The following is a 25,731-nucleotide window of genomic DNA, read 5'->3' on the forward strand; positions in this document are numbered from 1 at the left end:
CCTTCTGAAGGAGGTAAGCTTGTTCAGAAATTTATTTGTTCCATTGCAACTTGTTCTTTTTGACACTGTATGTTTATATTGTATCTAATTCAAATATTTGTTGTGTTAATATGCAAATATTTTACTGCGTTTATTTGGTTAATTAGACAATAGTTTACAAGTCACATTATGAAATTAGACAATAGTTTAGAGGATCAATCTTTACTTCCAATTTTTTAAATATATATTTGGTTTTGTTTCTTTTTGACTATCTTCGCTTCCCCCCCCCCCAACTTGGTTATCATTGGTTATATTCTGAAAAAATAATTCTGTTTCCAAAATTCATTTCTCTACACATCACCAGTTTTGGTTGTGAAAAAGCTTCTAATTCAATCAACACAAGCAAATGGTGTTCTTTATTATCAGCATCTCTAGTGTTTATGTTCTTATGTAATAAGTTTGATTCAAGTATTAATGCCCATAAATGGCTGTTGATTGTTTGAATTTCAGACTATTCATCCAAGTTTTGGGGAGCGATACTTGTCATCTGTCCTGTTTCAAGAGCTGAGGAAAGAAGCTGAAAACATGCAACCAGTTTCAGTTCACTAAAGCTTTTGATTGGCTTGCTCAACAAAAAAAGGAAAGATCTCTTGTGGAACTACAATACTACATATATGCAGCAATGTATTTTCTTTTTATTGTTTGGTAGTGGACTAGAACTTTGTTTTGTTGTAGCATAATAAACAACTGAGGTTGATATCGGATACCATGTACTAAAACTTAGGGTCTTACATGTGTACTTGAGTCATGTGGTTCAATATAAGTGTTACATGTAGCAATTTACAGCTATTGGCCCTTACGTGCTTGTTTTTTACCTCTCTAGAGTGGAGCTTGATAATTCTTTTATTATTTATTTATTTTTTGTTCCAACTTTGGCATGTAACAATTTACAGCTAGAATACAAACACAAACAAAGATTTTTCATGAAAAGAGCTTCCTGGACACAAACATAAGTCTAGACTTCATTATGATTGATACATAAGAACCTTTAGAGTACGGTAGCTTTGACACGGAGAAGCTTCATTGTTTCTTTACACCATAAATCTTGCATATAATATTCAAAGCTTTACAACTGAGGCTTTATATATATGCTTATATTGCGGTATAAATATTAAGTATAATAATTCCTCTAGTGTTATATACAAATGGATTAAATTTAATAATGTGATTACCTTCGTTTAATAATGTGATTATACAAAGTTTCCCCGTTGATTGACTAATACAGTTTTATTGTCTTGAGTAACACAATTTCAAGGGAACAAATGAAATGCGACCGCTATCATATATTGCAGAGTACAAGGTATTAATCATGCTATGGACTGAACTCAGTAAACCAACCAACTCCAAGGAATCATAGTGTTGGTAAAAGCGCAAAGCACCAAAGCTCCAGCGCTTCTAGCTTCTAAAGCTAGGTGTATCTAAAGAAGCACACTTTAGGCATGCCTTTTTTTTTCTGCTTCTTTATTTTTCAAAAAAATAAACCAAAACTTAACACTATTGATATAAATCATTAATTTGGTATATAAAATTCAATGTTAAGGTGTGCTATTATATAAGACTAATTTGGGACCGCAATCACTCTAGTCCACCATTCATCTTATATTAGCTAATTCTTATAGATTTATAATTATTAAGTGATTAAATTATTAACTACGATATGTAACTAGTCATTGCTCATTACAGTTAATATCTTTAACTCATCGTGTCTCAACCCCAACATAAAACAAGGCTATTACTAAAATGTCTACAATTCATCCATTTCATAACATATCAGACCAAAATCTTGACCTGCCCATCATGTTTAACTCTTCTCTCTCAATTCATCTCTAAAAACTTGAGCACAAATGCAAGTAGGTTTTATACTCGTATATACAGAACCAAAGTTGCATTTATAATTTAGGAAGTCAAGTCATCTGCTGGGTCCAAAAGAGTACATGTGAACAAAACATGCCAGTTGCCTGTGCAGCATCATTTGTAGCATTCTTCAGCCATAGAGATATTTTTTCCTGCCTAGCTCTGACATTGACAACTGCTCCACAAATTTCATCTCCATGATCAAATTGTTATCCAACCATAGCTAGCAACTAATTCCAGCACATTCAAAAAATTAGATACCACATAAAAGTGTTGATTCAGAATTTAAATCACTAGGGTGGTCTGAAACATACTGTATATAGCCAACAGGTATCAGATTTCCCACCAAGATCCAAACACTAATCTGCAGAAAATACAACCAAATCACTTACACTTATTACTCAAGACATAATCTTTAATAAAATATACTTGAAGATGAAGCGCAACTCCAGCACTTATTATTCAAGACACAATCTTCAATATAATATATATTTTGCTTCTAAGCCAAAAGAGATTGCCAAAATAGTCAAGAGTACTTGCTTTACCACATTAAAACTGAAAACTATAATTTATCACATTGTACTCATTATTCTACAAGGAAGACACATATTTGCTAGTCTGGTAAAAAGGCCACAAACCTTCTCAAGTACCTCTTAAAAACACTTAAATAGCCAAAACTCAAGATGGGTCTAAAAAGAAACTCAAAAACATCAATTACTATGATATGACCTTTACACAAACCAAAAATCTGTTCAATGCTTCATATGAAGAGAGTGGGGAGAGATGAAGAGAGTCAGAAGCTCTTTAAACCAAGCAGCTGAAATCAAAACAGTTTGTGCACACAACACAAACGTATGTGCAAAAAATAAAAATTCAGCCTCACATTCATTAGAAAAATAAAAAAACAATTTACTAAATTTCTGTATAAAAGATAAAAATTCAATCTCCCATTCATTAAAAAAAAAAAAAATTCAATTCACTAAATCACTAACTCATAAACAGTATCCTATTCATTCTTTTATACTAATCTTTGAGTGATCGAAAATATTCCTGTAATGGAATGTTTCTAGCAATTTCAACAATTCTCGAACATTGATCATTATCCTTTGAAAGCACTAGACTTGCTACCAACTTGTACTGTAAATGTTCCGGCTAGCTCTCCTACAAATAATTAGACATGTAATTAAGAAGTAGTTTAAACAAATTATGTGAAAATTTGTATTTAATTCAAAGAAATTTTTTACCAAAAGGGGTAAATGCCTCCAAGAAGTATTTGTAAACATGTGTTTTATAACATACATCCCGCAATCATACCTGAAAAATGAAAATTGTTAAAATTCTGCAATTAGAAGAATGCATAGAATAGTTATCCATATGTACTAGTACAATTTGGTACCTACCCATTATTTTGTTGAGGATTTGAGACTGGTGATTTCAATTTAAATCTGATAATACTATCAATATACTTGTCTTTCTCCAAAAAACTCGACAACTTATCAAGGCCTGTAACCTATCGCAAAGTTGGATTTTAACATCAGTTATTTTTAGTACAATACCTAACAAAATTACATTAAAAACAATCATTATTGAGTAGAAAGAGTAAGAAACAATACCACAGTTTTAACATTTTTTGTTTGAATGACTTCACTAGTTGTGCTTTGCAAAGAGTCCAATATATATGTAACTCTTTTTACAAAATCAACGACACATAAATACCAATGACTATTATCGTCATTCATAGGGATAAAAATCTACAGGTACAAATGAACAATGTATTAGTGTGTGTCAATGTAGTATACATGTGTATGTGCACGCACTAAGTAAAATTACCTGTTCACACTTCATCAAATTTGACATATGCTTGTCATCGTCCCTATATGTCCTTTTAAACCATTCTAGTGTGGGATTGCCATCTTCTTCGAGCATTTTTTTGCTACAAAAATATATAAAAATTTCAAAAAAGTAAGGTATTAATTAAACACTACAAGCCCAATCCAAAACATTTATTCAAGATAGACAACTTGTGTATTAATTAAACACTATAAGCACACAAACCAAAATATTACGAAAACTTATAGCAAAATGCGTTGGCAAATACCACACAAACATGTCTTTATATCTGTTCTCTTCCATCCTCATCTTGCAAACGAACAAATTAATAATCTAAAATACAACATAATTGTTATACTTATTGTATAAATAAACAGCACAAATATTTATTAGTGTATTTAAATTTCATACACTAACCTGACTGCTTATCCATTGGTTATGGAGCAAGGTATTGAAAGCTGCACGATCACCATACTCATATTTCAAGGAAACAAGAACTTCACTAAACATTATTCATTGACAAATTCTTATGTTAGAGCTTATTCAATAAATTCATTATTTTTAATACCAACTTCAAAAAGGACAAACCTCCTTTCAAAATTTTTATTAAAAATGTAGTTACATATGATCTTCTCCATTTTAGTGAATGGTTCAAACTCATTCATATCCTCGTCATCACCCAGTCTAGATTCCTAAAAGAATATAGTATAACCAAATTAGCATATAAAAATATGTTGTATTCGCACCCTTATATATCAATGTACACATTCATGAACTTACCTGCAATGAATCTTTGATTTCTTTCCTCTTTTTGACTTTTGGAACTTCAACTTGTGATGTGACAATTGGGCTACGTTTTTGTGATCTGGTGACTTTAGGCTTGTTAGAAGGTGTAACACATGATGCTTTAAGTTGAACATTATGAGGGAAAGTTAATTGTAGCATATCCACATCCTGTGCAATAAAAAAGAAAAAAAAAAAAACTCATGTTGGTACTAAACATCCTAAACACATTTAAAATAAATAAATAACAAATACTAATTCACTTACCACATTATGAGATAAGGGTGTGTTGCTGCCAGGTTTTTGATTAGATTGAGTTAGCCTAGCAATGTGAACATTGCAGTCTTCCTCCAATGACACCATCTTAGATACCTTTTTAATGCGCTCTGTATCATCTTGATCCATTTTGTCTTGAACTAGAGATGTAGACTCTACTTAGATTCTTTTTTAGCACATACTATATCATCTTGATCCATTGTGTCTTGGACTATATATGGAGATGCAGACTTCATTTCTTTTTTAACATCTACAATATCATTTAAGTTGAGGTCATTGGAAAGTCCACTATGTTGCCTTGCTGTTTTCTTTAACTCCAAAAGAATGTCATTCTTAAATGTGTCCATATTGTTTGCAATGTTTGTCACGGTTTTCAACATGACTAGCATTTCATCTCTAAGACTTGTTATTGATTGCTCAATTCTACGAATTGCTTCATCAGAACCCTATGGATTAATTTATAGGTACAATCATCAACAAATGTCCAGCACCAAATTATCATCAAATTCATAAGATTTATTGGTTGAAAAAAGATACCATATTTCGCTTGTCTTTATGTTGAGATGACATAGCATGAGATTCATTAATATCTTGTTTCTCTAGTGGAATACTTGCTGTCTCATGTCCACCATCCATTTGTGTTACAACCAACTATGATTAAAAAAAAAATGTCAACGACATGCGGGTAATAATTCACATATAAAACATATTTAACTTATTTATAAAAAGTCAAACATTAAAAAAAGTCAATTATTACCTTAGCACTGTCAAAACTTCCAACTGATTGTAATTTAAGCATCCTTTGGTTAACTTCTTTTTTCCCCCAATAACAAACACATGGTTGAAGTTGTTTGGACACATGTTCAAGATTCGTTTCAACATTGACATGCTCAAAATAAAACAACTGCAATATGTATAAAAGGGTCATAGAAATTTAGTCAAAAGAGCATAGAAATTTGATAAACAAAATCATATTCTTGAAAGTAACTATTTTCTACAACTTACCATTAAAAATAGCAAGCAACCATTAATGCCAACATGATTCTTTTCTCTATATTTGTGCACACCTCAAACAAGAAAATCCAACACCAACTTCGTCCAATTCAAGTTTTTGAACTCATCAATATTAAGGAGAATTGAGATAAAGGACCGTTTGATATAAGGTTTTGGAGTGGGACATAATAAAGTACCCAATACAAACAGCAAAAAACAACCAACAAATTCTTTTCCTGATGTTTTCATCTCCTTCAGCCTACCGTCTAAGAGGTTAATTGGTATATCCCCTACCACATTTAATCCATGTTGTTGGCATATATGATTTATCTCTTCAGCGCTTGCAACAACAGACACATCTACCCCACTTGATTTTATTCCTAGAATAAATTCTACATCTTTAGTGGATATTGGTAACCTCCTTCCACAAATATCCAATGCATAAGAATTGTGGTCAAAATGATCAACTGTATAGACCTTAAATCCAACATACTACCAACTGTATTATATCCAACTCTATCCAACTGTATAGACCTTAAATCCAACATACTACCAAATCCCATTTCTTGAATAACAAATCTTTGTCTTTCATTTAAATTTAAAGCTATCAAACTAACACGATTAGGGGCACATCGAGTATATAATGAAACCTGCATTATATAATGAATAAAAAGGGTTTCATTATGAAATTTAATACATAGTCTTGAATGCTAAAAGTTTCATAGGTAAATACTTACTTTATGTGATTTACGAGGAATATTATGTGACAAATTAGCATACTTTTCAGAATTCTCACGTGCTTCCTTCTTGTACTCTAATTTAGAATCTTCGTCAAGATTCATCCACTTTTCTCTAATCTCATTCTTAACTTGTAATAGACATTCATACTCAATTAAGATCTCCATGAATATGTCATGTCAACTAAACAATAACAATAACCTGAAAACTATAAGTATTATTCAACTTACAGTTGTGCTTATCTTATCGACAATGTCCTTAGCTTTCATCAATTCTATTTGCCTTTTACTGAAAATTGAAATTTAATAAAACAGATTATTTTAAATATAACAATAGGAAATATATTATAAATGGATATAAAATGAAAATGAATCTTACTAATAAATTAAAAATGGTCCAACTGGTCTTTTCAGGAGGGGAACTTGGACAGCACCCTGCTCTTCAATATTTTCCACTCTCCCTATACTCCTATCTCAATATAATATGAAATAAAAACAAGGTAAGCAATAACATAAATTTGAAAAAAAAAATCACAATTGAAAGCTGTGGGAATTGCAAACTTTTTCCTCACAAACTTTGTCCTGGACAGCATAGATGATCAATGTTTTTATTTTTATTTTTTTATACAAGGTAGAAATTCTATTCTAGCCTAATCTAAGTGCATATGTGTGTGAAGCTCCCTCTTAGAAACTTGAACCCTATCCCTTATCCCCCACGCCCCACAAACACTTACACTTGTGGAGTGACTACCGCACAACTTCACATAAAACTTATATCATAAAAAATTAGAAGGCATATACAAATGTTATAATGGATAATAGAATCAATTTTAAAACTAAGATAAATATACCACACTAAGGCTATCTTCATCTTGTGAAAATGACAAAAACACATCAGCTATTGATTTGGGTAAACACATGTTCACCTTGTGATTATGATGAAGATGAAACAACCTATTATGATATACCACCCTAAATCTCTTTCACACCATGCTGCCAGAGCTGCAATGACATTCACCACCCCCAACTCTATCATCATAGCCAAAAAATAAAGTCTAAGAACTCATTAATCAAAAAAACATTTAGTGAGCAAAGCCATACTCTAGCTTGATGCACTGTAAGTGCCAACTCTGTTTCACTTGGATGGACTGAGCCATGACATTAGGCATCATTTTAAGAGATAAATAAATAATTACATACACTAAGGCAATCTGCTACGAAAGATTCAATAACTATGCCAAAAGTTTAAAATTTCCTATTGCAGAAAATGAAGTCTAAGAACTCATTAACCAAAAAAACATTTAGTGAGCTAAGCCATGTTCTAGCCTTATGCACTGTGAGTGCCAGCACTGTTTCACTTGGATGAACTGAGCCATGACATTAAGCATCAATTTATAAGATAAATAAATAATTACATACACTAAGGAAATCTGTTGAGAAATTAAGATAAACTTCAACTAAACATTTTTAACGTGATTATCTTAAGAGATTTTTTGAAAATATCTTGAGTGAAGAAAACATTAAGGCAAATTGTGTAATTGACTTCTATATATAAACTCTTCACCACCAAATCTACAAAGCATACATGACACTTTTACCAACCACCAAGGAGTAAATAGTCTAATCAATGGAAAATTCATCGGTTGGACAAAACAAAATAAAGCTTTTTTTCTCATGCACTTGTTAATCAATTGAGACTGAGTACAATTCTTAAAAGGGAAAAATTATAGTACATCAACATCTATTTGATCTTGGAAGTGTAATTTTCCTTGGGTTCTAAAAAAATTGCTTCCATAGAATAAATTTGTGAGAAAGCTTTTGAATTCATTTGTGCAGCAAATTTATTTTGCAAACAATGACCATTCCAAAATTTATACAAAGAAAAAATATGAAATGGGAGTTCAGGTAGAAAAATAGAATATTCATTTAGAGGAATTGAGGTGGGGCCTTACCTTCACCTTCAATGCCAATTTTTTTCCAGAACAATGCCTACATATATAACTTCATCGTACAGTGGAACTTCTGGACCTGTGTGCTAAATTCTAAGACTCACTGATATAAGGACCAGTACCAAGAAAGTGAGCATAACTAGGAAATTAATATGGGGAACATGAAGAGAAAAGATCTAATTAATAGCAATACGGTATTTGAAATTTTACTTGGGGACCTAAACAGTTGAAAGAATACTCATTTGTTCACTTATGTTCGATAGCTATTGTCATTCAACATTCTTTCTTTTCTTTTTTTCTTTTTAAGTCATAAACATTTTATTAGAAAGAAAACAGAGAAACCCTCTAAGTTCTAAAGAAAACAGCAATCATGGGTATTGAAATTTTGTTTATCAAATAGGAGGAAACTCCAAATCAACTTTCAAAACAAAGTTAACAACCAACACCCAAATCTCCTATCAAACTAATAAAAATAAAAACCCAAATCAATTAATAGCATTAGGGATTACTAACAATGAATAAAACTAAAGACAAATCATGCGTTGATAGTCAAAGAAACTTTAATAATCTATATATTAGTAGTGAAATTAACTTCATCTGAGAGAAAGAGAAAGACAAACCTACTTCAAATATCATCGCTGGGCAGAGAATGGCCGATACTGTTTCTTCTTTGGGTTTTGTTTAGCTGCCCTGGGTTCTAGTGGTTGATTAGTAAGAGAAGAAGCTATACAGAAGAAATCGAATTCTGGGTTCTTTAGATAAACCGAATCGGAAGCGTGATATAGAGTCGCATGACAGAGAGAAATTTGTTTTTGAGAAGGAGAAGCGCATAGTGAATACCGGGTTGTTTTAGATTTTTTTTTTTTTTTTACTTATATATATGACTTGTTTGACCGGTAGCAAGTATTTACTCTAAATTACTCCAAATTAAATGAATGGTCCGAATCAAATTTTTATTCATTTAACGGTGTAAATTTAGGTGGGTACCATACCCCCCAAAAAAAGAGGGGGGGTATGCTAGCATGACCCATTTTGTGAACACGTTAGTTATGTGACTACTTTTAGATCTTAATTCTCTATGAAAAAAATCAGGATATATTAAGGTTTTTGTAGAACTCGAGTTTTAGAAACACAAGTTCCAAAAGTGGTCACATAACTAATATGTTTGTAAAATTAGCTTAAAAGGCAAAAAAGAAAAAGAAAAAAAAACCATTTTTTCTATTAGGATTTGAATTGTTCTATAAGTTTTTTTTTTTTTTTACAAGATAGAAATTATACTATAATATAATCTAAATGTATATATATGTGAAGCAGGGGCAGAGCTAGAAATTTTTTTTGGGAGGGGGGGAGGGAGTTATAGCACTAATATATTTATCAAGACAACTCCCCCCCCCCCCCCCAACACACACACACACACACACACTAAATTTTTATATATACACATATATAAACACACACTTTTTTTATTTGATAAGCTATATATATGCACACACCCAACAAAAATTTTTAGTATTTTCAATCAAAATTATGTTTAATGGCGATCTTTCATAAAATAAAATTCATTTTTATCATTTTCATAGTGAAATTCTTAAAAAGTTTTATTTTCAATACAAATTATCAAATTGTAAAAAAAATCTTTCAATTGAACTAGTCAAAAATATAAATAATCCAAAACTTGGAGCAATAAGTTAAGCTCCAGACAAATTTGAAGTTATCTTGCTTTAACTCATTATGTAGCAATGAAAGAGACATTTCATGTGTAGTTTTAGTGAATATTTTTTTAATGAGTCAATAACTTGTTAATCACCACATAACTGGTTGAAAAAGATAGATTCAAACATGTTTCATGCCAAACTTTATCAAATACTAGTTTGTAACCCCATGCATATGTATGAATATACTTAAAAATATACAATAAGATGCATAATATAATTCTATATATATATATATATACATATATAAAATTTAAATACTATTGATAATCATTTTTATATTTTGTTAACTCTTTAAAAAATTTTGTAAGGATATTATTAGGTATAGAATGTAAATTGTTCATTTTTTTTAATTAGTGTGAAATTATTTATTTATTTATTTCTTTATGATTCATTTATTCTAAACACTTTGATTTTTGTACTTAATAACTCACTTTGATGAATATTTATGATGTGGTCTCACATTTGATTTTAAAATTAAGAAATAAAACTCTTTAAGAATAAATAATTTAGGACACATGGCGTAAAATTAGAACTCTAATTTGAAATTTTAATTTGAGATTCTCTAGTTTCACCTATTATTATATATATATATATATATATATATATATTTAATAAATATAAGAGCATATTTTACAATAAAAACTAGAATTAAGAAAAATAAAGTTATATCTCTATAACTATTAGACCAATTATTTTTTAAGAGCATTATTAAATTAATTCAAATATTTGGAGGGACCAACTTTAATTTTTGTGTACTAAGTTTCAAAAACATTAAAATAATTATATATATATATATATATAATTCAAAAATTTTGGGGGGGGGGGGGGGGAAGGGCCATGGCTCCCCACCCTATAACATAGCTTCACCCCTAGTGTGAAACTTTCTCATGGTAACTTGAACCTCGATCCTTACCCTCCACACCTCATAAGCATTTATACTTGTAGAGTGACCATCACACTAAGGACATGTGGTGATTTGAAAAACTTTATGAATAAAAATGTTTGTATTTTATTAAGGCACTTCAAAAATCCCATAAAACAACAATACAATCTAAAACCTTCAAATTTATGTCATGTCACAATGTCACATACTAGCAAGCCCACCACATGCTTACCTTCGTGGATGAAATGATACATTATTAACAAGTAAATCCTCTATGCATTCCATCTTCATTGANTTTTGTTAACTCTTTAAAAAATTTTTTAAGGATATTATTAGGTATAGAATGTAAATTGTTCATTTTTTTTAATTAGTGTGAAATTATTTATTTATTTATTTCTTTATGATTCATTTATTCTAAACACTTTGATTTTTGTACTTAATAACTCACTTTGATGAATATTTATGATGTGGTCTCACATTTGATTTTAAAATTAAGAAATAAAACTCTTTAAGAATAAATAATTTAGGACACATGGCGTAAAATTAGAACTCTAATTTGAAATTTTAATTTGAGATTCTCTAGTTTACTATATATATATATATATATATATATATTTAATAAATATAAGAGCATATTTTACAATAAAAACTAGAATTAAGAAAAATAAAGTTATATCTCTATAACTATTAGACCAATTATTTTTTAAGAGCATTATTAAATTAATTCAAATATTTGGAGGGACCAACTTTAATTTTTGTGTACTAAGTTTCAAAAACATTAAAATAATTATATATATATATATATATAATTCAAAAATTTTGGGGGGGGGGGGGGGGGAAGGGCCATGGCTCCCCACCCTATAACATAGCTTCACCCCTAGTGTGAAACTTTCTCATGGTAACTTGAACCTCGATCCTTACCCTCCACACCTCATAAGCATTTATACTTGTAGAGTGACCATCACACTAAGGACATGTGGTGATTTGAAAAACTTTATGAATAAAAATGTTTGTATTTTATTAAGGCACTTCAAAAATCCCATAAAACAACAATACAATCTAAAACCTTCAAATTTATGTCATGTCACAATGTCACATACTAGCAAGCCCACCACATGCTTACCTTCGTGGATGAAATGATACATTATTAACAAGTAAATCCTCTATGCATTCCATCTTCATAGAATTTAGGGAAGTAGATAAGAATTAGTATTTGTTAATGGGGTCATGCTAATGAGTGCTCTTAGGACACTCATTGATAATTCATTTTAGGAAAGTTTTGATACTATTTTTATGGAAAATGAAAAAAGCTTTCAAAATATTAATTACTTTTTTTTTTCATTTTCTATAAGAATTTTCTTTAAATAAATTATTAGTGAGTGCTCTAAGGACACTCATTAATATTTCCTTGTTAATGAAAACCACCAAATTTCAACATCTGCATTTATTTAAATTTCTCACTAAAAACTATTAGGTTGGATGCGTAACAATTGGGGACCAAATCTATGCCTACATCTTTAAGACTATTTTAAAGTTCCGTCTTATCAGTTATCACTCCGTTTTTTCTTGTCATGGACCATGGTTATAGTGGGAGAAACCATTCAATTCGTCACATCAGCATCATACACGTCGGCAGCTGCTTTGTATGTCACACACCATATACTATCACATCTTCAAATTAATTGATTAGTACATTATAGACAACCATCATATTTGGTCACAACGGATGAAAGAATTAAATTGCAAAGTCGTTAAAAAATTAAAAATACAAAAAATTTCATAGAAGAGTAACCCGAATCACTCCATTTGCACAATGTCATTTAGTAGAATTAAATACAGCAAACTTTCGGTGGGTATTTCCATTTTGTGTTTCCACAGATCCCCAGGATTGTTATAAAGGTATAACTTTTTGGATGAAACTTAGCTATAGACTATAGTTTTCTTTATAGAAAAAAAGAAGAAGATAATGTTATTAAATTTCAATGTTTTTAACAAATATTATTGTTCACATTGAATAAATCTTGTTGAAAGAAGTTAATAAGATACAAAGCATTCAAATCGATCCATGTATAATGGAAAAAAGTGTAGAATTTACACAATTTTGACTAAAAATGAGGCATATAAGTTCATATATAATTTTGTAAATTTATAAGTTTTTTACAATAATCGAGTAAATTTATATTGATACTATTTATTTTGTATTTAGTTGTTTATTTTTTATTTAGGTATCTCAAGGATTAAATAAGAAAGTGAATGATATTTGTTGTATGTGAAAAAAGAAAAATAATTTAAAAAATCAAGAAAAATTAATATTTCAATAAAATATAGTATAAAATAAATAATTTGATGTGAGGTGTTTTATAAATTATAAAAGGGTTGTGTTAACAGGCAGTCAACTTTTGACTTTTTTTTTGGAACAAAATTTTTTTTTTGGTAGTTTTATGTCATATTTTTCAGTATGAAGTGTAGGGAGAAAAAATATTAAAATAACCAAAATGACTAGTTTTATATCATTTTTTTATTAAAAAATACCCACTTTTACCATTTTAACATATACCATTATACCTATGCGGGCTTGTTAACAGTTGTCATCATAAAAAATAGAAATTGCACATGATAAGATACAACACTTTATAACCTGAACTAAAAGTTTTTGTTTTTGTTTTTTTTTTTTTTGGTTCATCAAAAAAAATATTTAAGTATTTTTTTTAAATAATTCTATAATTAATTAATTACAACGAGCGAGAGAGAGAGAGAGAGAGAGAGAGAGATAAGATACAACACTTTATAACCTGAACTAAAGTTTTTGTTTTTATTTTTTTTTGTTGGTTCATCAAAAAAAAATATTTAAGTAATTTTTTTAAAATAATTCTATAATTAATTAATTACAACGAGAGAGAGAGAGAGAGAGAAGGAGAATTTGAAACATTTTCGAAAAAAAAAAAAAAAACAATCTATTTCACTCGATTAGAAAGGTCTTGACAAATGTACCTAAACTTTTACAAGTTTTAACAGCGAGGTAAAAAGTAGATAGGGAAAGGGTAGTCACAACATCAATGAAAACTCTGAAAGAGACACGTCTACCAGTTGAATATTGTTGCTTTGTGCCTGCCATTGCCATGACTCTATTAATTGCGGGTTTACAGTCTCCCTCAACTCACAAGAACAAAATTGCGCCATTGAAACACACTGTTCAACTAGGTGGCGTACACTGCAACTGATGTATATGTTATAACTTTACATTAGTCATTAGCATCACTCTCCCTGTGTGTGCTCTTTTCAGAATTTAAAAATGTAGGCCCCAACCCAATACTATTCATTACAGTGGGGGCCCATAACTTTTTTTCATAACAATGTGGGACCCAAATTCATTGCCACTGTATTATTGCACCACAACAACTCTACGAGTGAAAAAAATTGATAGGGTAAAAAAGTCAGTCAGGGACCACGTGCTAGTCAACAGACTAGTAATTCCGACGTGGCAACCCCCCCGAAAGAATCTAAAAGAGATTTTGTTTTTTTCTTTTCTTGGACTCCACGATTCCTGACAAACTTCGTACCCCTTTTACCGATAAGAAACGCTTGGGGTCTTTTCCCAGGTCACATTAACGGCTACTTTCACCTCCCTTCTGATTTCGACACGTGTCTTATTCTTTTTTTGGCGGGAATAAGACTTTTCAGAATAGTAAACAAAGAATTCTATTTTAACCTGTTGTGACTTGTGACCATGGACCCCGCCGACGCTTCCTAAACGGCGACGTGGGGACATACGAAAAAAAAAAAAAAAAAAAATGTACATACATAAAATAGTTAAAGAAAATGAATTCCTGGGTTTTTGGGTGGTCTAAGGAGCTTAAAGGTGTTATCTTTGGGAAGTAATATGTTGTCTGGTTCGATCCCAATGGAACTTGGAACTTTGTTCGAGCTTGAAATGTTGAATTTGAGTGATAATAATCTCACTGGGAATGTACCGGAAGAGATAATGAAACTCAGTAATTTGAGTTCTTTGAATCTTAGTAATAACAGGTTATCGGGTGGTGGTGAAGTTTTGTTGAATATTGGGGGCTTAAAAAACTTGCAGGTTCTGAATTTGAGTCATTGTGGGATTTCAGGAAGAGTTCCTGCGAGTGTTGGGAGTTTGATGAAGCTAGCAGTTCTTGATTTGAGTAAGCAAAACCTTTCTGGTGAGTTGCCGATGGAGCTTTTTGGGTTACCGACTTTGCAAGTTGTTGCTCTAGAAGATAACCACTTGTCTGGGAATTTTCCTGAAGGTTTTAGCAGCTTGGTTAGTCTACAATATTTGAACCTCAGTTCCAATGCTTTCACTGGTGAGATTCCAACAACCTATGGATTTCTTCAATCATTACTTTTTCTCTCCGCATCACACAATCGAATTTCGGGTATAATTCCTGCAGAGCTTGGTAATTGTTCTGATCTTCAAGTACTTGAGCTTCGCTCTAATCGTTTGGAGGGACAAATTCCAAGTGCTATTTCTCAGTTATCTCGTTTGAAGGGGCTTGATTTGGGTCAAAATAATTTTACAGGTGAAATCCCAGATGAGCTCTCCAATTGCTTGTCTCTGACTTCTCTGTTATTGGATTCAAATAACATTTCAGGCCACATACCAGATTCGTTGTCAAAGCTATCAAACCTATCAATGTTGAATCTTTCCTCAAACAAATTGAGCGGAGCCATTCCTTCAAGTCTTTCACGTATTTCTGGTTTGAAATACTTGAATTTGTCTAGTAATGATCTTGAAGGTGAAATTCCGAAAACGTTGAGTTCTCAGTTCAATGATCCTGCTGTGTTTGCAATGAATAGGAAACTATGTGGAAAGCCCTTGGGTAGAGAGTGTGCAAATGTAAGGAGGAGAAAGAGGAAGAGGCTAATTCTATTTATTGGTGTGGCTATAGCTGGGGCATTCCTCTTGACGTTATGTTGTTGTGGCTATATCTACAGCCTCTTACGTTGGCGCAAGAAGCTTAGAGAAGGAGCAGCTGGGGAGAAGAAGCGAAGCCCAGTGTCTGCAGGATCAGGAGGTGAAAGGGGAAGTCGTGGAAGTCGAGGAAGTCGTGGAAGTGGTGAAAATGGAGGGCCAAAATTGGTAATGTTCAATAACAAGATTACAGTTGCAGAGACATTGGAAGCAACAAGACAATTTGATGAGGAAAATGTCCTGAGCCGGGGAAGATATGGGCTTATATTCAAAGCAACATTCCAAGATGGAATGGTGCTAGCAATTCGTCGCCTCCTTGATGGTTCAATCGATGAAGGCACATTTCGTAAAGAAGCAGAATCATTAGGCAAAGTAAAGCATCGAAACCTAACAGTTCTTCGAGGCTACTATGCAGGAGCACCCGATGTAAGGCTTCTTGTTTACGACTACATGCCTAATGGAAACCTTGCCACTCTCCTCCAAGAGGCTTCTCACCAAGAAGGCCATGTGCTCAATTGGCCAATGCGTCACCTCATTGCACTTGGCATTGCTCGCGGGCTAGCATTCTTGCACTCTGTCTCAATGGTTCACGGCGATATCAAGCCACTAAACGTCCTCTTTGATGCTGATTTCGAAGCCCATTTATCCGAATTCGGGCTAGACAAACTAACCATAGCAACACCAGCCGAGGCATCCACATCATCCACGCCAATTGGTTCCTTAGGCTATGTATCACCAGAAGCAGCATTAACAGGACAAGCAACAATAGAAGCAGACGTGTACAGTTTCGGGATCATATTGTTGGAAATACTCACAGGAAGGAAGCCAGTTATGTTCACACAAGATGAAGACATTGTGAAATGGGTGAAAAGGCAATTGCAAAGAGGCCAAATCTCAGAACTACTTGAGCCAGGTTTGCTTGAACTAGACCCAGAGTCATCAGAATGGGAAGAATTCTTGTTGGGTGTGAAAGTAGCATTGCTTTGCACAGCACCTGATCCACTTGATAGGCCATCCATGGCTGACATTGTATTCATGCTTGAAGGCTGTAGGGTAGGACCAGAAATCCCTTCGTCAGCTGATCCCACCACAGTTCCTTCACCAGTTGGAGAATCTTAATTTGTGTCCCATTTTTCTATACCACCATTATTTGAAATTGTTTCATGATTTATGTTTTGTAACCATGTAATTTTAATTCCTTAATCTCTGATTGGGTTTTTTTCCANGGCAACGGAAGTGTTTTTTTTTTTTAATCAGAATTTTACACGACCCAACAAATAAAGTTTACATCTCATTTGAACCCAAAATTTATTCCCAACCTATCTGGTTTGCTCCCCACAAGATTGGCTCAAGTATTTTGACGCCACAAATAGTTGACAGAACTCTTTTCATGGCAACTGTTTAGTAGGAATTTTAAAGACAAACATGACTCACATCTGAACTGCCTCTAATGTTCAAGGGTGTTTCTTGTTAACTGAAGCCAAAGCTACTCCAGTGAAAGTCTTTGAAACCTCCATTAAAGGCACTCAATTCCTTGTTTTTTAAAGGTAGCTTCATCCATCCTTGAAGACTCCTTTTATATTCACTAATGGATACAGTTGTTGGTATTACAAAAAGATATTTCACTCTGGCTAATTATGGTTATTGGTGAAACCTTTACTGAGCAACTGTTCAAAAAATTTATATTTACATATAATATTTATAAATGGAAAAATTGGAGATTTGTTTTGGAATAGAAATTTAAAGTGATTATTACTAATATTGCTGGGGAGATAATATATATAGTAATGCTAGGACTATAACAAAATACACAATTTGTACATGTGGCAAGTTGTGAATGGTGGAATTGTAGCAAAAGTTATTAATTTTGTTATGGTCTTAACATTTTTGGTAATGTAGGGTCTCGTTTCTCTACGTAAACCCAAAGACAATTAATTTGTAGAGTATGGGTTGAAGAACTAGAGTGGACAAGGGAGTTTTTCCGCAAAAGATTATCACTTCTTTTCTTATTTCTTGATCAGCTTCGCCCACCTTTCATGCCCCGTTTCATACCCTCACCCTCTATTATATAACCACTCTCACTCTCATCCCTACCGTCCACGTGCTCCCCATCCGTGGACGTGCTCAAGTACCTGTCACGTCAGGCAGCTGCTTTCATCTCTGTGTGAGTGGCGGTAGGTCATGAAACACTGTTCAGGTGTCTTCTCCACATAAATGCGGCCAGAAAAGCTGTTGCAATGCATTGAATACGGTGGCAGCAGCCTTTCCCTCAGATATTTCTTCATCCTTATCGTTTTTGAGTGTGCTTTGAGCTTATCTTGATCAGGTGGGCTCCTCGGACGATCAACCAGGCCTTTCTCCGGCTCAATTAGTCTCCGCTATCATACCAGGGTAAAACTTCCTTCTCGGACAGAAGATGTCCTCCTCGGACTGGAGACATCCTCCTCGGAAAGCAATGACCCTCTGCCCAGAGGATTCCGCTCCAATCTGGACCTTGCATTCTACTCATCCTTCTCTTCGGATGTGAAACAGTTCTCTCGTGGGTGTTCGGCCCGTTAATTTGGGCTTGATCCTTTTATCCCCCACAATAGCTCAAAATTTCATTTTTTCCCCCGCGAACGGGAAGAAAAAATAAAATTTTGATTTGACACGCGGGAAGGAGTGAATAAAAATAAAAATAACCTAGAATAAAAAAGATTGATAGAGATAAAAGGTCATGAATGCCCCTGTTTTCACGCGTGAGGGCGTAGAGACGCGCGCCTCATTATTATTGCTGCAGGTCTTTCCTTCCCAAAGCAGCGCATCAACTACTTCAGGCGGCTGTGTCCCTCGCATCCAACGGTGGATTATTGATCAGACGGGTAGGGTTTGCCCTCGTAATTCGAGTGAGGTGATTGATGCCGCTCCAGTCGTCTCGTATATAAACCTCCTCGAGCAGTTACTTTTCTTACTTTAAACACTCGCATAGCGTTCAGAACTTCCTCAGAGCTTACCAAGAGTTCTTTCCTTCAAAATTATCTTACGCCCACCCGAATCTTTGCGCTTTCCGCTGTCTGGATTCCATCCCAGGCTACATTTTGAGTTAGGGAATTCACTTTACTCACACTAGTGTAAGTCTCGGTGCCTTCTACACCTTTCTCTCCTTCTCGGCTTCCATTCCCCTTCACTGACACTACCCTCCTTGTGTTTCGGTCAATCTTTTATAGAAATGGGCAAATTCCAATATCTCGTCGATAGTCCGGCGTTGATTGAGGAGTTTAAAAGAGTCCACCATATCCCACAGGGGGTGAATCTCAGATATTGCCCCCCGGAGGGGCTATTGCTAACCCGACGAGAAGGAGAGGTCATAATACCTATGATCGCCTTCCTTGAAGGGGAATGACCATTCCCATGGGTCCCGTGACCCTAAACTATCTTCGTAACCATAGGCTCTCTCCCGACCAGTGTGCGCCCAACACTCTTAAGATTTTGGGGCTTTTGATGCCATAAACGCACAGTTAGGCTTAGGGCTAACTTGGCACGATTTAGTATACTTGTATGAGTGTCGTAGCCAACAAGGGGGGGGGTATTACCTTAAATCCCGCTCCGATATTGTGAGGCTATTCTCCTGCCTTCCAAGTCCAATAAGGGGATGAAAGACGATTACCTGATCGTCTCGGGCGCGTGGCACGATGGTTTACACTGTCCGACCGAGCCAGGAGAGCCAGGTGTGCCTTCTCGGACTCAGGGTCTCTAACCATAGTCTTAGGCTTTTTCTTTCAGTAGTTGTTCTTTCTTTATACTTGTATCTGATTTATGAACTGACCAGGTGTGTTTGTTTTACAGATAAGACACATACTGCTCCTCGGCTGAGCCTCACCAACGTGCCTGCCCTCAATTATCTGTTACGCTCGGAAATATTCGTCAGCGAGGACGGACAATTAAGATCCGTCCCACTTATACTTGGTTACACCCCCAAGAAGGCAGACGTCCAGCCAGTGGGAAACGCGATTACCGAGGGGGATTACAGGTTGCGGAGGATAGACGTTGCTCGGAAAAATTTCCTAGCGCCCTACGACCTACCCCCAGTTCCACATCCTAATCCCCAAGGTGCTCCGCTGCTCGTCCGACCGGTCAGCAAGTTCCCCTTGCCCAGCCGATCGTGAGAGAAAGGGTCGGCTCTTCATCCGCGTCCTTAGACGCACAAATTGACCAGTTTAAGTTCGAAGGGAAGACCAAGGGGTGTCCAAATAATACCTTCGGATTCCGAAGAAGAACTTGACAGACAGTCGTGCGTCCGAGCGCCTTTGCTGCTGACTACGGTTCCCGAAGACTCTTCGGAGGAAGAAATGTCTGACTTGAGGCTACTCCTAAGGAGGAGGAGTAACAAAGTTGAGGCCAAAGGGACGGGGACTTCTCGTCCCGAGGTGAATTTGCCTCCACCTCCTCCTGCTCCACAGGTTCCCGATCCAGCCCTCAAACCTATACCGGACCTGAAGAAAAAGAGGCCGATAGAGTCCGAGGACAAGGAGAAGGGGTTGCCCCCAAGACCAAGCAGCAGAAGGTCAAGGACACCCGACAAAAGAGGGCGTCCTCCGTAGAAAGCAGAGAGGAGCCTCCTCTGGCAGAGGTGCGCGAGGACAACGAATATGGTCCCCTCGGCTAGAACTTGATGGCGCACCCTTTCCCTGGGAGACCTCGGTCAGGAATTACGACGGGGGTCGTGCCGGACTGATAGCCGAGGCGCTGCAGCAACCCCTTCTTCTGCCCCGAGATATGGACTCATATAGGCGTTTCAGCCAGTATGAGCTCTTCAAGTCTCTGAAGAGGATTTGCTATGGTAAGTACATCTATCCCACTCCTTGGCTACAATGCGGACTCTCCATGTTAGATACTAATACTGTCATCTGATTCAGATCACGCAGCAAGTCTTTGTGGCCGAAGAAAAAAAAAAAAAAAAAAAAACAAACACTTCCGTTGCCGGGACTTGAACCCGGGTCTTTCGGGTGAGAGCCGAATATCCTGACCAACTAGACTACAACGGATTTGCGATTATTTCGGTACTAACAATAATTAAAATCTACAACTGAAGTTACTGAACATCAGCCACGTTCAGGGATAGTGAACTCTGCAGAGAGAGCGTCACTACTCGTAGAAAAAAACAAAACAAGCAAAAGCAAAAGTGAGAGCGTCGTTAATAACTTTGAAGCAGTCTGGCACTTCAATTACAATGGAAGCCTTAGCCTCGAGACCCCTGGGCCTCAGCATTGGGCTCTGTAGCACTCCGAGACTTTTATTACTCCCACTCCCACCGCCTTACTCTTCAAAATCCCACAACAAGCTCAGCCTCTCAACCACCTGCTCCGCCAGCAAATGGGCCGACCGCCTCATCGCCGACTTCCAATTTTTCGCCGAACCTTCCTCCTCCTCCTCCGACCATACTTCCTCCACCGCCACTCTTCTTCCTCCGCTGGCTCCTCCCGAGCGCCACGTGTCCATCCCCATCGACTTCTACCGTGTCCTCGGCGCCGAAACGCATTTCCTCGGCGATGGCATTAGGCGCGCTTACGAAGCTAGGGTTTCCAAGCCTCCACAGTACGGTTTCACCGACGACGCCTTGATTAGCCGCCGCCAAATCCTCCAAGCCGCTTGCGAAACCCTCACGAACCCTTCTTCACGAAGAGACTACAATCAAGGCCTCGGTGAAGATCATCTCGACACCATTCTCACCCAAGTCCCCTGGGACAAGGTAGTAATTTTACCAATTGCCAATTCTCTCATGCCCTGTTTGGTTGCTTATACAAAAATTTAATGCATTTTTTTTTTCTAGGTTCCTGGTGCTTTGTGCGTGTTGCAAGAGGCGGGAGAGACTGAGCTGGTTATTCAAATTGGAGAGAGTTTGCTTAGAGAGAGGCTGCCCAAATCGTTCAAGCAAGATGTTGTGTTGGTGTTGGTACTTGCTTATGTCGACATGTCGAGGGACGCAATGGCATTGTCACCCCCGGATTTTATTCGGGGTTGTGAGGTGCTCGGAAGGGCTTTGAAGCTCTTGCAGGTTAATTGATTGATTGAATATTCAGTATTATTGTTATATATTAGATTTGTTTCATTTATAGACGAAGTTCTGAGTTTCAAACCGGACATAATTCACACCTCTATAGTGGTTTTGGCAATGCATTGCATGCTGATCAATAATAAGGTGATTTGCTTATAGAATTGTTTTTTGGATAGAAAGCCGTGTAATAGCATGCCATTTAGGTTGCCAATCAAAGAGATTACAAATGCTGCATTAATCGTGTCTGAAATACATACTAGGAGATTACCCAATACACAGTTCTGGTGGGTGGGGTCGTGTATCTCTATAAGGGCTGCCTTAATGAGGTTTCACGTTATAAAAATAAAATAAAATAAAGTAAAAGGGAGAGTGAGAAGAATGGAAAATATCAGGTGTCAGTGTGATGAATTCTGAATTTCAATCTTTAGTAGCTTGCTAGGAATCTTTTTTTTTTTGTGTGTAGAAAAGTGATATATTTATCTTGGGCTTATAGGAAGAAGGGGCTAGTAGTCTTTCACCAGATTTAGAAGCACAGATTGATGAGACATTGGAAGAAATTACCCCACGTTGTGTTCTGGAACTTCTAGCCCTACCCCTAGGTGATGAATACCGCTCAAGAAGGGAAGAGGGCCTCCTTGGTGTGCGTAACATTTTGTGGGCTGTTGGGGGAGGAGGAGCTGCTGTTATCGCTGGAGGGTTCACACGTGAGGATTTCTTGAATGAAGCGTTCTTGCGTATGACAACAGCTGAGCAGGTATTCTAATCAATTATCTTTTCAATTCTTTTCCGTGAAAGTTTTTGTTTTAAACTCAATTTTATTAATATCTATTTTGATATATATATTTTTTTCCCTGAAAGGTCGATTTATATGTAGCTACACCACCTACCGTGCCAGCAGAATGTTTTGAAGTTTATGGAGTGGCACTTGCACTTGTTGCACAAGCCTTTGTTGGTAAAAAACCTCATCTGATAAAAGACGCTGATAGCCTGTTCCAAAAACTTCAGCAAACTCAAGTAACAGCTCTTGATAATGCTGTCCTTGCTGATAATCCCAGAGGAAACCTTGAGGTAGACTTTGCATTGGAGAGGGGCCTTTGTTCACTACTTGTAGGGGAGCTTGATGAGTGTCGCTCATGGTTGGGCTTAGATAGTGATAATTCACCCTTCAGAAATCCATCTGTTGTAGAATTTATCTTGGAGAACTCAAAGGATGATTATGACAAGGATCTTCCTGGGCTTTGTAAACTGTTGGAGACATGGTTGATGGAGGTGGTTTTTCCCAGATTTAGAGATACTAAAAATATATGGTTCAAGCTTGGGGATTACTATGATGATCCTAAAGTCCTAAGGTATTTAGAACGGCTGGAGGGAGTTGGTGGTTCACCCTTAGCTGCAGCAGCAGCCATAGTGAGGATTGGCGCTGAGGCTACTGCAGTTCTTGATCATGTAAAGGCTAGTGCAATACAGGCGTTGCAGAAGGTGTTTCCTCTTAGTCACAGGGATCAGAAGGCAGGGCATCAAGAAGATGGTGACGTGAATTACTCTGTTCCCAGTGTGGAAAGTGAAGAGCCTCTTGGAGAATCTGATCGAGGTGATTCTGCCAATTTAGCTGAGATTTCTGGAAGCAATGGCTCTGTTGAAATCCATGAAGACGAATTGATTATTGACAAAATTAAAGATTCAAGTGTGAAGATCATGTGTGCTGGTGTGGTCATTGGACTAATGACTTTGGTTGGCTTGAGGTATTTACCAGCTAAGCATGGTTCGTCTGTTTTACGTAAAGAAGTTGGTGCTGCAGCAGCATCTGATGTCATCAGTGTAGGTATGACACAATGATACATATACTCAGCTACATGAATTCTTTAGGCCATTTGACTCGATCTAATGCAACATCTCTACAAATAAATGTCATTTCACTTCTTGACTACCATTTCCTTCAATTTACGAGACCTGATCAAATTAGACATTCCTTAGAAATTATTTTTCTTTTGAAATGTGTATTAGATTAACTTCCAAAATCCTTGACTGCAATTGGTTTTGCATGTTTAGATTTGATATGTAACACTTGATGTAATGAATATTCGACTTCACAAGATGCATATAAATGTTGAATCAGGCATTTGGATCAAATCATACCTTAAATTTCAGGCCTAGATGATGAAAAAGCTGGAGAGGAATTACCCAAAATGGATGCAAGGATTGCAGAGGATCTAGTTCGCAAATGGCAGAATATTAAATCTCAAGCCTTTGGACCAGATCATTACATAGAAAGACTGCCAGAGGTAAGTTTGTTGCCTGGAGTCTCTGGTAATTAGTAGGGATCATTTTCATGAGCTGGCCACCAGATGTGGACGCTACATAATTAAAAAATCCTTATAATATATATATATATATATATAGAGAGAGAGAGAGAGAGACTCTCTCTCTCTCTCACAGGGGTGGGGGTGGGGGTTGGTTCCTCCTGTGAATGGCAAAAATCCAGTATGGATTTCTTCTTTTCTTTTCCTTATTATAATGCTCTGTGTGTGTGTGTGAAAGGATTACAGAAAGATATTACTCATTGTTCATGTTAGAAGTGCTTAAAGTTAATTCCAGGCAAAATTCTGCACCAAAAGTTTGAATTTTACTTGAGCATACTGAAACCCATTTGCTTACTTTTCTGTCACACACACACAACCAAAGATGACTTTTTTCTTTGTTACAGCTTTACTTGTCTATGCCAGTGTTAAGCCACTTTTCAATATAGTATATTCTTGACCTGCTCTGTCTTTTGTTTTGGGCAATTTTTGTTGTTTGAATGCCAACACTGTACTACGGTGCAGTATATTAAGTTTATATTGCATCAAGGTAGGCAGTAAATTGTTTAAGCTATGCATAAACTGGAGTTTGTCAGTAGATTGTTTGTGACAGCCAATGAAGGTCTTTTTTGATGCATTTTATCTTTAGAATATCTAGTTAGTTATCAAATATTGGTTAATATCTTTCAGAACATTTCACTGATATTGAGGATTGGCAGGTTTTGGATGGAGAGATGTTGAAGATATGGACAGATCGTGCATCTGAAATTGCCCAGCTCGGTTGGTTCTATGACTATAATCTGTTGAACCTCACTATTGACAGCATCACTGTCTCACTAGATGGGCGGCGTGCTGTGGTGGAAGCAACCCTCGAAGAATCAGCCCATCTAACTGTTGTGGACCATCCAGAGCAGAATGCCTCCAACAGCAGAATCTACACAACGAGATACGAAATGTCTAGTTCCAGGTCAGGATGGAAAATTACTGAAGGAGCTGTCCTCGAATCATAATTAGTGTAAATAGTATTATTTTTCTTTTTGGTTATTACATTGGTGGCAGTTTTGTTGCTGGTTAAGTTCTTATTTAACTTCGCATCTTTGAAGGTTTATTGCCGCTTGCAGGGTTGGGTTGTTAAAGTTTAAGTGTGGCATCTGTTGTTACTATCTTGTTGGGCTATATCAGCATAGCATTTTAGTTTAGTCTATCCATTTAGTTCATTGCAGTCCATTTCAATTGTAAAATCTATTAGTAAATAATTAAATGAGTTAATTTAATTATTTTGCCCAAATCAATTAGTACATAAGTCATTTAAGTTTTTTTTTTTTTAAATAGTAATATTAATCAAACAATAAAATTTTCTAAATAATGCATCTTATGAATGTTTTCATTTAATTATTAATAGTAA

The 25,731-nt window shown here is 35.6% G+C and overlaps 3 protein-coding genes and 1 non-coding gene across 13 annotated transcripts; 2 read left to right on the top strand and 2 right to left on the bottom strand.

Moving 5' to 3' along the window:
* Nucleotides 1-1,699: 1,699 nt before the first annotated feature.
* Nucleotides 1,700-9,314, bottom strand: LOC112010808 (putative ubiquitin-like-specific protease 1B). Of its 9 annotated transcripts, XM_065775716.1 has the most exons (17): nucleotides 9,086-9,314; nucleotides 8,465-8,564; nucleotides 6,892-6,981; nucleotides 6,744-6,801; nucleotides 5,540-5,686; nucleotides 5,320-5,433; nucleotides 4,774-5,228; nucleotides 4,504-4,677; nucleotides 4,312-4,415; nucleotides 4,141-4,225; nucleotides 3,992-4,056; nucleotides 3,724-3,826; nucleotides 3,507-3,644; nucleotides 3,294-3,403; nucleotides 3,138-3,207; nucleotides 2,208-2,257; nucleotides 1,700-2,068 (listed from the first exon to the last, which is right to left on the bottom strand). In XM_065775716.1, the coding sequence occupies exons 7-17, from the start codon at nucleotides 4,909-4,911 to the stop codon at nucleotides 2,050-2,052; spliced, it is 1,056 nt and encodes a 351-aa protein (XP_065631788.1). In that variant the 5' UTR covers nucleotides 4,912-5,228; nucleotides 5,320-5,433; nucleotides 5,540-5,686; nucleotides 6,744-6,801; nucleotides 6,892-6,981; nucleotides 8,465-8,564; nucleotides 9,086-9,314; the 3' UTR covers nucleotides 1,700-2,049. The 9 variants fall into 9 exon arrangements, 7 of the variants coding, with proteins under 7 accessions (XP_065631788.1, XP_065631795.1, XP_065631797.1 ...); XM_065775723.1 differs by lacking the exon at nucleotides 8,465-8,564; XM_065775725.1 differs by lacking the exon at nucleotides 8,465-8,564 and having other exon boundaries at nucleotides 9,082-9,314.
* A 5,575-nt stretch (nucleotides 9,315-14,889) lies between these two features.
* Nucleotides 14,890-17,162, top strand: LOC112010811 (probable LRR receptor-like serine/threonine-protein kinase At4g36180). Its single transcript, XM_024043180.2, has one exon. The coding sequence runs from the start codon at nucleotides 14,940-14,942 to the stop codon at nucleotides 17,112-17,114; it is 2,175 nt and encodes a 724-aa protein (XP_023898948.2). The 5' UTR covers nucleotides 14,890-14,939; the 3' UTR covers nucleotides 17,115-17,162.
* Nucleotides 17,163-20,946: 3,784 nt separating this feature from the next.
* On the bottom strand, nucleotides 20,947-21,019 carry TRNAE-CUC (transfer RNA glutamic acid (anticodon CUC)). Its single transcript has one exon. It is a non-coding gene; the product is annotated as a tRNA-Glu (tRNA).
* Nucleotides 21,020-21,123: 104 nt separating this feature from the next.
* LOC112010840 (protein ACCUMULATION AND REPLICATION OF CHLOROPLASTS 6, chloroplastic) lies at nucleotides 21,124-25,600 on the top strand. Of its 2 annotated transcripts, XM_024043213.2 has the most exons (6): nucleotides 21,126-21,723; nucleotides 21,805-22,029; nucleotides 22,523-22,783; nucleotides 22,888-23,851; nucleotides 24,178-24,311; nucleotides 25,046-25,600. In XM_024043213.2, exons 1-6 carry the CDS (start codon nucleotides 21,205-21,207, stop codon nucleotides 25,334-25,336), a joined length of 2,394 nt encoding a protein of 797 aa, XP_023898981.2. In that variant the 5' UTR covers nucleotides 21,126-21,204; the 3' UTR covers nucleotides 25,337-25,600. The 2 variants fall into 2 exon arrangements, with proteins under 2 accessions (XP_065631835.1, XP_023898981.2); XM_065775763.1 differs by lacking the exon at nucleotides 25,046-25,600 and having other exon boundaries at nucleotides 21,124-21,723; nucleotides 24,146-24,295.
* Nucleotides 25,601-25,731: the final 131 nt, after the last annotated feature.

Source organism: Quercus suber, unplaced genomic scaffold (genome assembly GCF_002906115.3).
Source record: "Quercus suber isolate HL8 unplaced genomic scaffold, Cork oak 2.0 scaffold_8, whole genome shotgun sequence".
Classification (NCBI taxonomy): domain Eukaryota; kingdom Viridiplantae; phylum Streptophyta; class Magnoliopsida; order Fagales; family Fagaceae; genus Quercus; species Quercus suber.